This window comes from Brassica rapa, chromosome A06, assembly GCF_000309985.2.
Source record: "Brassica rapa cultivar Chiifu-401-42 chromosome A06, CAAS_Brap_v3.01, whole genome shotgun sequence".
Classification (NCBI taxonomy): Eukaryota; Viridiplantae; Streptophyta; class Magnoliopsida; order Brassicales; family Brassicaceae; genus Brassica; species Brassica rapa.
In genome coordinates this window covers 16,391,621-16,409,745 of record NC_024800.2, presented here as the reverse complement: position 1 = coordinate 16,409,745, position 18,125 = coordinate 16,391,621, and the positions used below count along the sequence as shown (strand labels likewise).

Below are 18,125 nucleotides of genomic sequence, written 5' to 3'. Positions count from 1 at the left end.
CTGATAATGTCCAGGGTCAGCGGGATAAGCGACAAAGTGGCCATCGACGCGCTGAGAAAGACGCTCTGGTACAAGTCGAAATTCAGAAAGTGGATAACTCTCGACAAACCGCGAACGATCCAGGACGCCCTCCACAAAGCAACAGACTACATCATAGTCGAGGAACAAACTAAAGTCTTATCGCAAAAACATAAGGCGGCAAGACCATCCTCGAAAGACGTGGATCCGAAAGGGAAAAAGAAGAACTCTCGTAACGATAAGTACGTCCATCACGAGGGGGAAGATCTCCAGGGGGCGCATAACTATGCGATCAATTCGGATCAGAGCCAGACCACGGGCAACACATGGACTCGCAATCAAGGGTATGACGAAAACACCTTCTCCGAGTTCCACCAATCCCGAGGACACTCCACGACCAACTGCAAAGTTTTGGGAGCAAGACTGGCCGCGAAGCTACTTGCTGGAGAGCTCTCGGAAGTAACTAGCGTCAAGGATCTCATCCCCGATTCTGATCGCCCTCCAAAGACGGACAGAAATCCGCCCGCTGAAAAATCCCCTCAACGAAACCAACTTGGGGATAAACGCGGTAGGAGGCCAGACGACAAGGGGAACGATAACAATCGTCGCAGAGTCAATATGATCATCGGAGGATCACAATACTAAGGCGATACTGTGTCGGCCATCAAGGCTTACCAACGGAAGGCAGAGTCGAGTGCAAATTGGCTTACATGGTCTCCTCCTCGAGATGGCCAAAATTGCTCGATCACCTTCACAAAGGAAGAACTCGGCGGTATCGACCAACCTCACTGCGACCCGCTCGTCATAGATCTCGTCATACGAAATTTAGAAGTCGGAAGGGTACTCGTCGACACGGGAAGCACGGTCAACGTAATCTTCCGCGACACTCTCAAGCGGATGAGCATCGAACTCGGAGAACTAATTCCAACGCCAAAACCACTCACGGGATTTTCAGGCGAAGTATCGATGACTCTTGGATCGATCCAATTGCCAGTCATGGCCAAGGAGATCACGAAAATCGTCGAGTTTGCGGTAGTCGATCATCCCGCTATCTACAACGTGATCATGGGAACCCCATGGCTCAACGCCATGCAGGCAGTTTCGTCAACCTATCACCTGGGTCTCAAATTCCCAACGCCAAGCGGAGTCGCGGCCATCTGGGGATTCCAAAAACAGTTGCGGCTATGCTTCCTCGCAGAACACAAGTTAAGGCAAATCACGACTTCTGCAGCTGCAAACGGCAAGCGCACGAAGATAGACCAATCTTCGGCCAAAAGCGCTCCGGGAAAAGACGAATTAAAATCGTCTACCGACGCAAACGCATCGGACGTCGAAGCTCGACACAAGTCCAAAGCCCACGCTACAACTCCACCGGAACATCCAGAAAATAGCGTTGACCCAGCCACGATCGACATGGTCAAGGCGGACATCGCGACATCTACCGCCGAGTAAGAACACTCGCGGCATGAAACAGAACTACGAGATGGCTTGATCCTCGAAAGGGGTACGTAGACAGCTCGTCAAAACACGAGTTCAGCTATCCCCCTCTCTAAAAAGGGGGGGGGGGGGGAGTGGGTGCGTATACTCGTATACTACCACTTAGAAAAATCTTCATTATTGTAATCGAGTTCTTAGAAACTTCAAAAACTTTTACTACAATATACGTTGTCCTTTTTATCGAAAACGTTTACGCTTCAGTAAAACACAAAAGAAACTTTCAGGACACGCCTAGAAACATTAAGACTCTTCTCTGCGGCCTCATCCGGCCCAAAAATCGTAAAAATTATCATCTTTCAAACACGCAAGGATACACGTATAATCCCCGAAACAATTGCGAGACGTCGCAAAAGTTAAAATTCGAGGATAATACTAACAAATTGTCCGAACGCGACCACCAAAACCTTACACCCCGTTCGTCGATTGGCCCCGACGAACACGCTAGCCGTCTTAAACAAACGCAATTCGATCACTCTTTTGATCTTCAAAACGTCCAACACAAGGACAAAAGCGCGCTACAACAAAAATCCGAAATTTTGGTCTAGCACTTCCAGTTGACTCTGAGAAGATGCTCGATTCGTACCATACAAGTCATATAAGCCGAGAACCTATCGCGGACTTTAAATCGGTACGAGTCAGGAAGAAATCGCAACAGGAAAAACGATAGCCGGCTAGTCACCGCACAAACCTTAACCGAAAGTAAACCTAGGTCTTGCCCTAAACCCAACGCTCTGGTCTCAAACATCTCAAGGCATGATATCTAAAAGATACGAGATCCTAAACCATGTCTCTCCGTTCGTATCTCAATGTTCTCGAAAATCGTAAAGATAGGTAATTTTTACGAGAATCACGAACGAACTAACAGATCGAACGTCTAATCAGAACTAAATACGAGACGACAACTCATATTTACTTCGACCCTGTTCTGAAAAACTTGAAACGAAACATTCATCATATAAATAACTACGTAGCGACCGAGCGCTCGAGCCGAGGTTCGGTCGCTGTGTAGCGATTGAACTCTTCCGAACATCGATACGACACCAATCCATGCATTCTCGTCAAACCTTCGAATGCTATCTCCCGAAGACCGTAGCAAGCTCATTCCATGTTTTCCGCTATTCTAACTCATCGATCAAACTTCGCAGATTAGAAACCTCGGAAAGTTTATTCTTTATCAAAAGAAATCGTAGTAAACGTGTCGAGTCGGAAGACGACCCAAAGGGACCTAAAACACGACTCGAGGCCCATCCTACGATTTCTTAACCAAAAGCCCGTAAACCGCAGCACGATTTACGCTTGGTCCACAAGGAAGGATAAATGTCAAGTTTCCGCGGATAAATACGGAAGTTTTGAAGATAATTGTGAAGATCGGGAAAAATGGAATATCTCCATTTTTATGCTATGACGGCTTAAGGGCAGAAGAGTAAAAGTGTAAACCGACCTTGGAGCTAGTATATAAGGAGTCCTAGGCGAGGAGCATGGATGAGAACTTTTTAGACTCGGAATTCTCTGCACTTAGAAACTTTAGGCTTTATTCTCGACAAGTTCGGTTTCTATGACTGGCACTCAATTACTAGACGAATTTGTCCAGGCAGTTCGATTTCTTGTCCAGCTCTATCAATTGAACTATGTTCGGCTTGATCCTCGAAAAGGGTACGTAGGCAGCCTTTAGCAAGGTTCAGTCCGAAATCAATCAAAAACCTTTTATGTATATTTTTCGTCTTCTGTTATCGAGCTGCGATTCAACTAGGTTTGAGCTATTAGGCCGCTAGAACTAAGTAACTCGCTGACAGCCTCTGCGGCCAAAGCTTTTATGATCTCTTGTAATGATCGCAACGCTCTTACGCGGACTCGAAAGAAGATTTACGCGGTCACTTGTCGTTGGCTCTCGCAGAGATCCGGGACCTCTGGGAAATTAGGGTTTTCCTAGTTTCCTTATTTAAACGGAAATCGACAGTGCGAATTTCGGTTCCCACACTCCATTGATCTCGTTACTCCTTTTCCTCCTTCTATAGTAAATTCTCCAACTCTTATCAATACCCCCTTCGGTGAGAGAGAGCTTGTCCTCAAGCTCAAAGGATGGGTACTCTCGAGCAATGTCTTTCACCCGAAGCCATGCATCCTCATGGTCAGGCAAGCCCTTCCAATGAACCAGAGCCTCAAGATGACCTTCAGCATCATAACGAGTGATCTGTATATGTTCTGGCTTTAAGACAAACTCCTCCGACTCCTCCAGAATTACCGGTAATGGTGAAACTTCATGCTCCTTCCCCAAAACCAGTTTCAACTAGGAAACATGAAAGACATAATGGATTCTACTTTCTGAAGGAAGTTGTAGCCTATAAGCCACTTCACCTACTCGCTCCAACACCGGAAATGGCCCATAGTATTTTGCTGCAAGCTTCTGACAGAAAGTCTTGGTCAAGGATGATTGCCGATAGGGTCTCAGTTTGAGGTACACCAAAGAACCAACCTCAAGGACCAAATCACGACGTTTTTTATCAGCATTGTTCTTCATCTGTTCCTGAGCTCTTAATAGATGAGCTTGTGCATCCATGAGAATCGAATCCCTGGTCTTCAACATCTCTTCCAACTCATTGTTACCCGTAGAACCCTGGTCTTCAGCGTCTCTGCAATAAACCATCTTAAATGGGGTCGTTTGCAATGATGTATGGTATGTAGAATTATACCAAAACTCAACCCATGACAGATACTTATGCCAAAGCTTGGGATGAGCCGATGTGAAGCATCGCAAATATGATTCAAGGCATCTATTGATCACCTCTGTCTGGCCATCACTCTGCGGGTGGTAAGCTGTACTAAACTTCAATTTTGTTCCAACTAATTTGAAGCACTCGCGCCAGAATTTGCTCAAGAAGATCCTATCTCTGTCAGAGATAATCAAAGAGGGGTAGCCATGAAGCCTCACTATCTCTTTGACAAAATTTTCCGCAATTGTTGTAGCTGTGAAAGGGTGTCTAAGACTTAAGAAGTGTGCGTACTTGCTCAGTCAATCTACCACCACCAGTATCACGTTGCACTCTTAGATTTAGGAAGGCCTTCAATAAAATCTATTGAGATTTCAGACCAAATTGAAGACGGTAATGGAATCGACTGTAGTAAACCAGCTTGATTCAACGTGGAGTACTTGTGAGTTTGGAAAATGTTGCACTCCGCAACATGCTTTTTCACATCGTCTTTCATTTTGGACCAATAGAATAGTTGTTGGATCCGTTTGATAGTCTTCAAAATGCCTGAATGACCTCCTAAAATCCCGTCATGATATTCCTTCAATATCTGCTCTCTCGTGGTAGTACCAGACGGTTCTTATACAACAATCTACCAGACACCACTGAGTACCCCATTTTCTCAGGCTTTCCCATCATCACGTCTTTGATCAAGTTGTTGATCTTCTCATCAGCATCAAGTTCATCAAACATCTGCTGCATCTGGATAGAAGATGACACCGTTAAAGCACATAACAGACCTTCAGTGTTAACCTGTCTGTCTATCATCACCCTAGATAATCCATCTGCAACCTTATTCTCCACCCCGGCCTTGTAAAGAATCTCAAAATCATAGCCTAAGCGTTTCGTTAGCCACTTTTGGTAGTCTAATGAAATGTCTCTTTGCTCCAGCAAGAATTTGAGACTCTTCTGATCCGTATGAATGGTAAATTTCTTTCCCATCAAGTAGTGCTTCCACTTCTGCACTGCCATGACTATAGCCATTAATTCTCGTTCATAGATAGGCTTCAACTGTTCCCTGTCTGACAACCCTTTACTGAAGTATGCAATAGGTTTCTTATTTTGCATTAGAACCGCACCTAACCCATACCCCGAGGCGTCAGTTTCTACTACAAAAGGAGCGTTGAAGTCTGGTCATGACAAAACTGGCGCTGTGATCATTGCCTGCTTGAGCCTCTCAAATGTCTGTTATTCTTTGCTCGACCACTCATAACTCTCCGCTTTCAACAGATCAGTAAAATGTCTCACCAACACGCCATAGCCTTTCACATAGTTTATGTAGTATCCTGTCAAACCCAAGAAGCTTCTCAACTCTTTCTGTTCTTGGAATTGGCCAATTTTTCATTGCAGCAGTTTTACTAGGATCGATAGCCATGCCCGCAGCTGAGATAATGTGCCGGAGATAGTCAACTTGTTCTTGGACAAAGGAGCATTTTTTTCTATTGGCAAACAACTGATGTTGCCTTAATTTCTGTAAAACCGCTGCGAGATGTGAGTTATGTTCTTCCACTGATCGGCTGTACACCAGGATATCATCAAAGAAGACCAAGACAAACTTGCGAAGGAAAGGTTTGAATATTTCATTCATGAGTGCTTGGAAAGTAGCAGGTGCATTGCTCAATCCAAAAGGCATCACGACGAATTTGTATTGTCTTTCATGAGTCTTGAATGTTGTTTTCTCAATATCAGCTTCAACCATTTTGATCTGATGATATCCAGAGCGTAAGTCGAGCTTGGAGAAGATCACTGCACCATGCAATTCATCGAGCAGTTGGTCAATGACTGGTATCGGAAACTTGTCTGGTACCGTAGCCTTGTTAACTGCTCTATAATCCATGTAAAATCTCCATCCCCCATCTCTTTTCTTTACAAGTAACACCGAACTAGAGTAAGGACTTCTGCTGTTTCTTATAACTCCTGCCTCCAACATTTGCTTGACCATCTTCTCTATTGTCTCCATATGAGAATGAGGGTAACGATAAGGCCTTACTGAGGTTGGTTTAGTCCCTTCCCAAATCGTATGGCATGCTCAAATCCTCGGTTTGGTGGCAATTATGTAGGTTCTGCGAACACTGTCTCATACTCACTCAACAATTCCGTGATTCTCGGCGGTGTTACTGACGCTGATTCAGTAACATAATAACTGTAGAACCATCCCAATCAATACCCGAACACTCCACTGATTGACCATTAATCAAGTTATCTGACAAAACGTCTCCTTGTAGTGTAACTCTGCATGTTTTTGTCATGAAGGATAGCTCTTGATTTTGCCAATCAACTTCGCATCTGCCCAAAGTACGCAGCCACTGAACGCCCAATATCACATATGCACTACCCGGTTCCAGTACAATGAAGTTAGTTGTCACTAGAACTGACTATAATTGTAGTTCCACTATCTTGCAGATGTCAGAACCGTGTACTGATATTCATATACCCACCATCACTGTAAACTTACTTCCCATTGTAGTTTGTAACCGAGATTTCTTCACTACTTCAGGTGATATAAAGTTGTGTATGGCCCCACTGTCAATCAAAACCACTACACTTGTTTTCCCAATCCTGCCTTTTATCTTTGTTGTTGTTGGAGAAGACCAACCAAAGAATAAAAACAAAGATAACTCCATTACTTCTGTTCTCTCATCTCCCTCGCATGTGTCAAAAAATTCTTCGTCTACCAACTCCATATCGTAGCCATGACTCACAACCATCACTTGCAACGACTTGTTTTTGCAAATGTGAGCTTTGGACCATCGTCCCGGACACTTGTAGCAGAGACCATTCTTCTTCTTGTAATCATACTCCGCATCAGAAAGTTTTAGTTGGTGTTGTTGCTTCTCTACCATCTTCGTCTGACCTTGTTTATCCTCATGCTTTTGTCCTTAATCAAAAGTCTGTTGCTTCGGTTTCCAATATTGAGAACAATGGCGCGGAGATGGTTTTGTGGACTGTTTCCCCGTCTTGTTCTTTTGTTCTTTAAGTAATGCAAACATTTTGCAAAACTCGTTATCCTCCATCTTCATCACTGCCTCAATATGATCCGGTAATTTTTTCGGTTCCTTCATCTTGATCACCTCTTTTAACTCATGTTTGAGGCCATTAAAGAAGATGTCGATCAAATTTTCTTCCGCCAATTTAACCTGATGAGCTAGCTCCTGAAACTCTCTGACATACTCTGAAGCTGAACCAGATTGCTTGTAAACTAAACAACCTCTTCCCCGGCGTTTGCTCAAATGATTCTGTAAACCGTGCCAGCAATCGTCGTTTGAACTCAGACCAATCCGTAAAAGGTCTGTACTCGTGCTCATAGTTGAATCAGCTAAGAGTGTCTTCCGTGAGGCTCAGCGAAACCAATTCCATCTTCCGTTCTGGATCGCTTACCGTAACTCAAAATATCTTTCTGCTTGCACAATCCAATCAAACGGATGTTCAGCAGCAAACAATGGCATTTCAACTTTCTTATATCTGCCTTCTCTACCCTTAAATGTATGAGCGTTACACCGATAACCTAGCTCAACATCATTCCGATTTCGTTCCAATGAAGAATGAAGTACCTGATTTGTATCTTGAGATATCGGTTGAGGTTGCTGATCTCTGTTCGATTCGCCTTGAAGCGTTCTTGGATTTAATGATGCGATGAATGAATTAATCGTTGATTCCAAGGATCGATCTTCGATTCGGCATTCTTCACCGTTGCCGTAAGGGAATCTGTGTTGATCTGACTCGTTGCCGCAATTCTGTTGAATTTCTCATCCAGATCGTTGAATCGTCGGTTCAGATCAGCGATGGAGTTGTCCAATATGCCGATTCGTTGCAGCGACTCATCGACTGCTCCGCTTCTCGTTGTCAACTTCATCGCCGTTCTGGACTCTCGTCACGTATCTCGAAGTTGCTCACCGCACCAAATGATAAAGAACATTACTCTGTATAACGTGAAAATACTTTCTTTATTATCCTCTCAATACTCAATACAAGTACTAAGCCTAAATCTCATAAGAGATTCCCAATTACAACTCACCAAATGGCCAAAGTTTACAAATGACTCAACACAATCTTTATACTCGATACTTCACTCTACACTTCGTAACGGCCATAACCGATTCTGTTATAGCCACATCTTCTTATCAAGATACGTAGATCTTCTTATCAAGATACTCATATCACTATACCAGCTGATCCGCAGCTCCTTTGATCTCGTTACTCCTTTTCCTCCTTCTATAGTCGACTCTCCAACTCTTATCAGTTATGCATCTTTTTCAATTGTAAAAAATAAGTATGGGAAAATACACATTCTTGTATTTGTGACAACAATGTAAATAGTTTGATAAGATCACTAGGATTGTCAACAATAAAATAACTAAAACAAAAACAAGAAAAAGTGGAAAGAGAGCGACAAATCTTAAACCATTTCTCTGCTAAAATATTTTTAAAGAAAGTTGAGTGACTTCTTTCACTACGTGCCTTTTTTCCTATTTGTTAAAAAAACTTTTTAAAAAAATGATTGCTGACTACGTGAAATATTGACCACCAGATGGCTAGCTATGTAGACTGAACTAATGTATACTTAAATGCACGAAGTATATGTTATTCATGACAACATTCCTTCAACTTAATGATGTTACATTATTAATATCACGAGCTTAATTTCATTAATCCAAAAAGAGACATGGACATCGGAGACGTTAACTATGTTTAATTCTCCCATCGATCAATTAAAATTTAACCCACCCGACCATATTTTAACTAAAGTTTTACCCAACCCATCCCAATAAAACAAAATTAAATTTGACCACACAAATTTAATATTGACCCAAAAAAAATTAAATTTCGGGGACGTCGTCTCTCTGCCGCGACTAAAGAGAAAAAAATCTAAGAAATTAGGGTTTTGATTCAAATCGGTGAGAGAGAAATGAAGTTGGTGAAATAGTGTTGGGGTTATTGACCAAAATCGAGAGAGGGGGGAGTTAATCGATTTCAGGATTCATTAACTCCTCTCTCTCGATTTAGTCAATTCCAACATCTACATCAATTTTAGGATTAATGAAATTGTGCACGTGATGTTAACTACATAACATCATTAACTTGAGGTATATTGCCATGCATTTCATATACTTCGTGTAGTTAGGTCAATACTTCACGTAGCCAGCAATCATTTTTCCAAAAATTAATCTAAGAACGAGAACCTCTGAGTTAGAGAAGGACACGATCTCTTGGTTTCGGGTTCCAACTTCCGGGTTCCAGTTTCAAGGTTCCAACTTCCGGGTTCCGGTTTCCAGGTTATGGGTTCCAGGTCAGGTGATTCTTTCTATTCAAGGATAAATGGAAATCTTTATTAAGCTAAGGTAATGAACGTAGTTAGTAATGAATCTTCCTAAATATTCGCAGTGAAAAACTCTATCAGTGAAAAAATCAATGGTTGTGGACCAATGAGACTCCAAATTTCATACTTCTTCTTGATGTCAAGCTGGAAACATAGCATAAAATGAACCAGCCTTGATGCCCAACCAAACTTTAGCTCCTTGAACTTGATGAACACTCCCAACCTTGAGTGCTTGAGCTCCTCTCATTCATCATTATGTAGAACCGCTTTTATAGAAGAAGGCAACTTCGTCTCATCAGTAGAATACACAATGCTTTTGGTTAAGGGCTTTCCACTTATGGTAAATATCCTCTTCGGGAGTTCTGGTAAATCCATTTTTCGGTCTGAAAATAATGAAAAATTAACATCTCAAAATACAAAGGAACAAAACAAGAGAATCCTAGTAACTTCATGGAAAACTTCGTAAGAATTCTTCTAAGAAGTTTTCCAGTGAACCCTAAAAATAGAACAGTTACATAACTTAAAATTGTGTAAGATTAATAACACCTACTACAGATACTAGATTCTTTAAGCGTGCTACGCGTGGTTTATATTTTGTATTGTTTTTGCATTTATTTTTAAAAATTCGTTAACTTTATGTAATTTTATTTATTGGACTCAATTGTTTTGTCCTACAATTTTACGCGTTACTTGTAATTTTAAAACTTATAACTTTGCATATTTATCTATTCCTTTTAAATAGTGGTTTGTTATTTGGACCATTGTGATCTGACAATTTTTATTATTTGAACATATTATTCCATATACTACGTGGACATTTACATGCGAATGATATGGTATAATTTGGTAAAACTTGTCATTTTTTTATGTATATTTTTGCATTATAGATTGTATTTAGTGTATATTTAGAATATATTCTTGTCTGACACATTTAAACCGAATTTTTTTTTACTATGTTCTGCATATATTTTGTAGTACATAGTTTTCTATTTTTATTTTTTATTTTTGAAAAAGGCTTAAGTTTTTAGTTTTAGCTTCTCACATGTATCATGGATTATGTGTTGTAAAATAGGTTTCCATCATACGAAACCAAAAAAGAATAACATGATTAACACAATAAAGATGAGAATGTAGTGTATGGTTATTTTATTTTGTTTTGTAAACTAAATATTACATCTAAAATTAGCAGGATTCCAAATTATAAGAAATGATACATTTGACTAAGATTCAGCGAAAAAGTTATAAAGAGAGAAACAACGGAAGTTGAAACGTCATTGTCTCTCATCTTGGAAGGATCAACGAAGGGAATTAAGTTTTTAAAAATGGAGGTTCTTAAATATAGGATAACGGCAATTTCAGAGACTTCAATAAGAACAATGAAGATTAAGTGTTTTATTGGATTCAATAAATAGTGACATTGCAAAAAAATCATGTCAATAAATAGTGACATGGCAAAAAAATCATATTTCTTTGGATGATTTAATTTGCTGAGGTGGATAGGCTCAATGGAGCTTATATTCCCCTTTTAACAGTGTAAATTTAGAATATATTCTTGTCTGACACATTTAAACCGAATGTTTTTTACTATGTTTTGCATATATTTTGTAGTATAGAGTTTTCTATTTTTATTTTTTATTTTTGAAAAAGGCTTAAGTTTTTATTTTTAGCTTCTCAAATGTATCATGGATTATGTGTTGTAAAATAGGTTTTCATCATACGAAACCAAAAAAGAATAACATGATTAACACAATAAAGATGAGAATGTAGTGTATGGTTATTTTATTTTGTTTTGTAAACTAAATATTACATCTAAAATTTAGCAGGATTCCAAATTATAAAAAGTGATACATTTGGCTAAGATTCAGCGAAAGAGTTATAAAGAGAGAAACAACAGAAGTTGAAACGTCATCGTCTCTCATCTTGCAAGGATCAACGAAGGGAATTAAGTTTAAAAAAATGGAGGTTCTTAAATGTAGGATACCGGCAATTTCAGAGACTTCAATAAGAACAATGAAGATGAAGTCTTTTATAGGATTCAATAAATAGTGACATGGCAAAAAAATCATATTTCATTGGCTGATTTAATTTGTTGAGGTGGATAGGCTCAATGGAGCTTATATTCCTCTTTTAATAGAGTAAGATGAAGAGAAAATCTAATAAATAGAACGGTTAGAGATCTAAAGAAAACCCCAAATAAATCAAACAAAATCCAGAACTTATAGTCGAAAGTGGAGGAGTTATGGTCGGAAACAAATGAGTTATGGTCCACAGACAACATCAATAGTGATAGATCTACAAAATTGAATGGATATAATATAAACAACAACGTTTAGGGTTCAATAGTGGCTGTATGGGTCGCCTAAACTTAAACCCTGATAAATCGACATGAAAGATGAAGAACTTACCAGCGGCGGACACCAATGACAACGTTTAGCTTTCAGATCTGAAAAAAGTAAGTGGGTTAGTTCAAGATACTAAAATACTCTTCGGTCACAAAGGAAAAACGATTACCAAAGGTGAAGACGACAAATAAAAAAAAGGTTTCAAAATCGCCTTGTTTCACCAAAATCGCCTTTTAAATCGCCTGTGGAGAGAAAATGCTAGGGCTTCTTTAGTTTTTTACCGGTAAAAAGTGAAAAAATCTATTTATATGTCCGGTAACTGATCTTCTTTGGTTAAATTCAATTTGTTTTAAGTTCTTTATGTTAAAATTGAAGGTAAAAATATAAAATTTGGTTTAATTTAACATAAAACGCACTAAAAGACTTCTCAAGGAATCCTAAATCCTAAAATTATATAATTAACTAAATAGCAACAAACACTTCATTAGACATAAAATTAATATATAAAGTATTTGATATATACAAAATTAAAAACATATATGTCTAAATTTCAAGTTATTTTAGGATTCTAAATCTACCCTAAAATAATCTAACCCTAAAATATAAACAATACTTGAAAATATGTTACCAAATCTTAAACCAATAATAACCATGACTTACAATCTATATTCATTCATCTGTGTTGAAAACAGTTCCATTTTATTAAATCTAAATTTACATCATTTTTAACCATTTATAGTTACATGCTTTCAATTTATTTTTTATCAAAATACTTTTTATAAAATTTATAAATTAATTCTAAGATTAAGTTTAGGAGAAGAAGTCATAGAAGACATCATTAACTAAAAAAAGACTTCATAAGGTTATATTTATAAATTTGTTTACTAGAGCTAGTTGTAATTTCACTATTATAGGTTATTTTGAATTTGATTGAATTTTAGGTATACTTTTACATTTAAATCAAGTTTTGAGTCATTTTGACAAATTTTCATAATATTAATATACATTTAATAAAGCATTTAAGAAATGACTCAACTTAGCAAAATCACACATGAAAAAGTTACGACTTCTGCTTTAATATGTAAAGATATTGTTTTAAAAGAAATTTTAAATTTCACCTTTTAAGAGTAAAAGTTATTTATTTTAAAAATAAGTAACTATATTCACTATCTGTAGTTATTTATTTTCTAATTTTACTCTAAAATAATATCTATTTATGAAATAAAACCCAATTTTATTTTGGATGCACTCTATTTTCTAAGATGCTCCGTATTAAACCAACAAAAAAGGCAATTCTCCTAAATATACCATTTTTAAATTTTGATCACAAAAATAGATCACAATGAGGAAAATGACCAAAATGTTTCATTTAATAGGTAAAAGGACTCTACTACATTAGATATATATATATATATATATATAAAAAAAAATTAGAAAAGTAAAAAAAAAATTCAAAAATTAAAAAAAAGAATAATTTTTTTTATAGTTTTAGATTATATGTTTTCAAATTCAAACTTTTTTATAAAAAAAATATTTTTTCTTTTCGAAATTGTTTTTTTTTTTCAAAATTTCTTTTTGTAAGTCGAAAGTACTTTTTGAAATTATTTTTAAAATTTTTATTTTAAAATTTTTAATATTTATTTTTTATTTTACAAAATTTTAAATCCCAATCTCAATTTCAAATCTCTATCCCTTAACTTTAAACCTAAAGTTTAAATTAGTGTATAAGTGTATATTTACCTATTTAATGAAACATTTTGGTTATTTTGATTAATAAAGTCTATATTTGTGCCTATCCTACCGTATTTCAAAAAAAAAAAGTCTCCTTTTTTGATAAATAAAACATAGAACTGCATCGATCCAAGAAAAATATGTGAAGAGAAAGGGGAAAGAAGATAAGACACCTGTGGAGAGCTTGTGCCAAAAAGATCCGACGGCTCAGATTCACCAAACCTCATTATAATCCCTTTGAGCCACACGAAGACATATACATTTACACAGACACAATCCCGAGAAAGAGAGATCGTAAGGAGATAACAAGAATGGTTTCTTCGCTTCTTATGTCGTTTGCTCCGGCCACCGTGAGGGTTTACGCCACAACCGCAAAAGGAGCTTCAGGCGGCGCCAAGGAGGAGAAGAGTCCCCTCGACTTTGTGCTGGGCTATTTGACAAAGCAAGATCAGTTCTACGAGACTGATCCAATCCTCAAGAAGGTGGAGAAGGAACAAGGCACCACTGGAGGCAGAGGAACCTTTCGCGGCGGTGGTAAAAGCGCTGCTCCGGTGCCTGTGGCGCCAAAGAAGAACGATGGTGGTGGGCTCGGCGGCTTAGCTGGCCTCTTCAACAAAAAATGAATGTAAATCTGCATTATCTATTTGCTTCTGTGTTGTTTATTCTCTATACATTCTTCAGATTTCAGTTATATATATAAACTGCTCCTTTCTTCATCTTATCGACAAGCTATCAACGGAATGTATTCCAAAATAGTTCTTTAGATGTCGATTCAAGTGTTGCTTGCATGCTGGAACCATTCTTGATATGCATTGGCAATGGTTATAATTACGAGATCATTGTAGCTGTTAACAGGAGCTAGCTCTTGCCGGGAACAAAGCCTCTTGCTTTACTTTGACAAAGACTACGAGTTCTTCAGGTGCGATCACCATACTTAACCGTTTCTTCAAATCTTCTCTTCTACTTTATCAGTGAGCAAGTTAGCAGATCAACCAAACTCAAGCCAAGCTTTTTGGGATGATATCTTATTCAGTGTCTTACACTTTAGGGATGAAAGTAAATAAACTTATACTATCTGGTAACGGACTGCCTTCATGTTGAGCACCAAGCGCTTCCAATACATCTAAGATTAGTTCGTAAAACACACAGTGCAACAGCAAGAGCAGGTTGTAACAGATCTGTCACTTCGCGTTCAACAAGATCAATTAGTTTCCCTATGTTGACTTGTAGGTTACTAATAATTGCCTTAATTCAAGAGACACCATAGAAACCCAGCTAAGTACAGCATAAAATGACGTTACCTGATTTCTTTAATAACCTGGATCCGTTGATTCTGAAAATATCCAAAAAATTAGAATATTATAAAGATTTTATTTAGTCTAAAAATACAAAAGATCAATGTCTTTTTTTAATTTATTGAAAACATTCATGACATAAGAAACCTAAATATATATATATAATTTTTTTTAAAAAATTTTTTTTGACAACAATAATAACTAAACTAAGATAAAGGCCCTACCGACTCGGAAAGCCAAGCCGGTGGGATAGAATCAACATAGAACACAACTGAAGGGGAACTCCGAGCACCTCGTGCAAGCTTTGTCTGCCACTAGATTAGTTGCTCTTGGTATATGTTAGAATCTTGAAGGAAGAAAATAAATCTAGTTATATAAGAACCAGATAAGTTTAAAACTATTAAAAACTTTAAGATAATTTCCACTAATTAAAATAAATACTTAAATAAATAATAAACTAGATAATAATAATGTTTGGAATATATCCAAATATCTCTCTGCATCACTTCTCCATGGTGAGCTTCTTGTTTCGTCATTCCCACAACCAGAAAGTTTTGACAAGGCTCCATTTCTGGCTGAGATTAAATAGAGCTACTTGTAACGCCCCAACTTTTTTAAGCAAGAACGGGTTGGGACCGCAAGGTTTTAAACCGACCTTACTTAGAATTTTCTTAAGTCCTAAGCTTTTGTAAAATATCTAAGTATAAAATATTATTAAGAAGTATGTGGAAGGATGTATAATGCTTAAAGGATAAGTAGTTTAAGGGTAAAGTACTTCATGGTGAAGTTGCTTCAAAGGAGGGAAAAGATCTGGACCGTTAGATCGGTTTAATCTCAGCCGTCCATTGAGGAGGTTGTTGTGTATAAATAGAGGCTGAGATCCTCACTTGTATTTCATTCAGAACTTAATAAGAAAACAAGTTAAAAAGCTCTGATACCAACTGTCACAGACTGCTTCTTCAAGACGTGTGGTCTTAGCGCCTTTTCACCCTTGTGATCGCTAAGTCAGCCTTTCGGACAGCTCGATCAGTACTTAGAGAGAGAGAGAGAGAGAGAGAGAGAGAGAGAGAGAGAGAGAGAGAGAGAGAGAGAGAGAGAGAGAGAGAGAGAGAGAGAGAGAGAGAGAGAGAGTGATGTTTTTAGAGAGAGGTCAGAGTGGGAAACATTTCCCACCTTCCCAACTATCTCGAATGGCCCTTCATACCTCCGGATCAAGCCTTTGTGTAGGCTCCGGAATGCCTTGAACTGTTGAGGAAGTAGCTTCACCAGAACAAGGTCGCCCACCGACTTGACCTACCGGATACACTTAAGATCCATCCAGTCTTTCATGTGAGCATGCTGAAGCCGTACCATGATGATGAGGATGACCAAACCCGAGGAGTTTCGACTCGAGCACCAGCTGTGGTGACTAAGTCTTATGACAAAGAGTCGAAGAGGTGATGGCGTCCAAGGAAGTGATGAAGCAAGGAGTCCCGAGACAGACCCATTTTCTCATCAAATAGAAGGGACTGCCAGAGGCAGAAGCAACATGGGAACCGGAAGAGGACTTGTGGCAACTCCGGGATGCACTGAAGGCATATACGGCGACGAGGGCGTCTGGGGGAGGATGTAACGCCCCAACTTTTTGAAGCAAGAACGGGTCGGGACCGCAAGGTTTTAAACCGACCTTACTTAGAATTTTCTTAAGTCTTAAGCTTTTGTAAAATATCTAAGTATAAAATATTATTAAGAAGTATGTGGAAGGATGTAAAATACTTAAAGGATAAGTAGCTTAAGGGTAAAGTACTTCATGGTGAAGTTACTTCAAAGGAGGGAAAAGATCTGGATTGTTAGATCGGTTTAATCTGAGCCGTCCATTGAGGAGGTTGTTGTGTATAAATAGAGGCTGAGATCCTCACTTGTATTTCATTCAGAACTTAATAAGAAAACAAGTTAAAAAGCTCTGACCTCTCTCTAAAAACGTCACTCTCTCTCTCTAAGTACTGATCGAGTTGTCCAAAAGGCTGACTTAGCAATCACAAGGGTGAACAGGCGCTAAGGCTGCACGTCCTGAAGAATCAGTCCGTGACATACTGCTTTGTATGACATTTTAGTTCCCCGCCTGATATCGTCAATTGCACTTGTTGATACACTCCCCAATATACGACTTCTTCAGCTGCATGACCTCCAAGAAGGATAATGATACGATCCAAAAGGTTTAATTTAGGAAAAGACTACATGCAAGGGTGAGAGTCTTGAGGTTCTAAAGATGTAGAGGGAGAGCAGGTTAACACAAGCATTGACTCAATGAGGCGGGAACAAGTTGAGCAAAGTCATAGACTGAGGGAGAGGCTTTGCGAGAATATGTTTTCATTTACAGTCAAAAGTAGATATGGACATATTTATCCGAAAACCAAACAAAAAACCAGAATTTAATTTGGTTTGAATCCTGTCATTTATTTGAGCGGACCTTATATCTATAGAACCAAAAAACCAAAACTAAAATTTTATAATATAGTTTATAAACTTATAAATATTAATTTTATTTAGTTTTAAAATAATCAAATAATTTTAAAAATATTTTTTCTAAACTGAAATACCTAAAAATTGAATTACCAAAATAATTTTCATCTGAAATAATTAAAATTATTCGAAAACCCATAAAACTAAGATATTTAATCCAAAAAGTCCAAAGTTTTTGACAATTCAACCCAAATTAACCGAAAACCCGAACCGAATCGGAACCAAATGGTATCCAAACTTACCTCAGATATTAGTCGGTTTCCAACTTTGTTACTCAAACCAAACCGAAAAACAAAATAATTGAACTGAAACCAAACTGAATTTTCTAAATACATGAACAAATTCTTTTTTTTTGATCAACATGAGCAGATTCTAAACTTCTAGAATCGAAAAATTGGATCATATCGTATTTTCACTCAGTACCGTTTATAATATCAAATTGCGGTTACCATTTAGACCCTAAATGGTAATTTCGACAAGTGTCACGAAAAACCATCAATAATAGCACCCCACACTATTTCTAATTTTTTTATATTGTCAAGAACTATTATTTAACAAATGAGTTCTGAGCAAAGTGAATTTCGTCTGACCCAGCATGTTATCCTCCTCTGTAAAAAAGAATAAATCATGTGGTCCTCCATTATTATTTTTCTACTTTTCATATATGGGTCAAAAA

At 38.0% G+C, this 18,125-nt stretch overlaps 1 protein-coding gene across 1 annotated transcript; it reads left to right on the top strand.

Annotated features, from left to right (window-relative positions):
* The first annotated feature begins 13,849 nt into the window (after positions 1–13,849).
* Positions 13,850–14,390, top strand: LOC103873590. Its single transcript, XM_009151992.3, has one exon. It carries the CDS (start codon positions 13,964–13,966, stop codon positions 14,273–14,275), a length of 312 nt encoding a protein of 103 aa, XP_009150240.1. The 5' UTR covers positions 13,850–13,963; the 3' UTR covers positions 14,276–14,390.
* Positions 14,391–18,125: the final 3,735 nt, after the last annotated feature.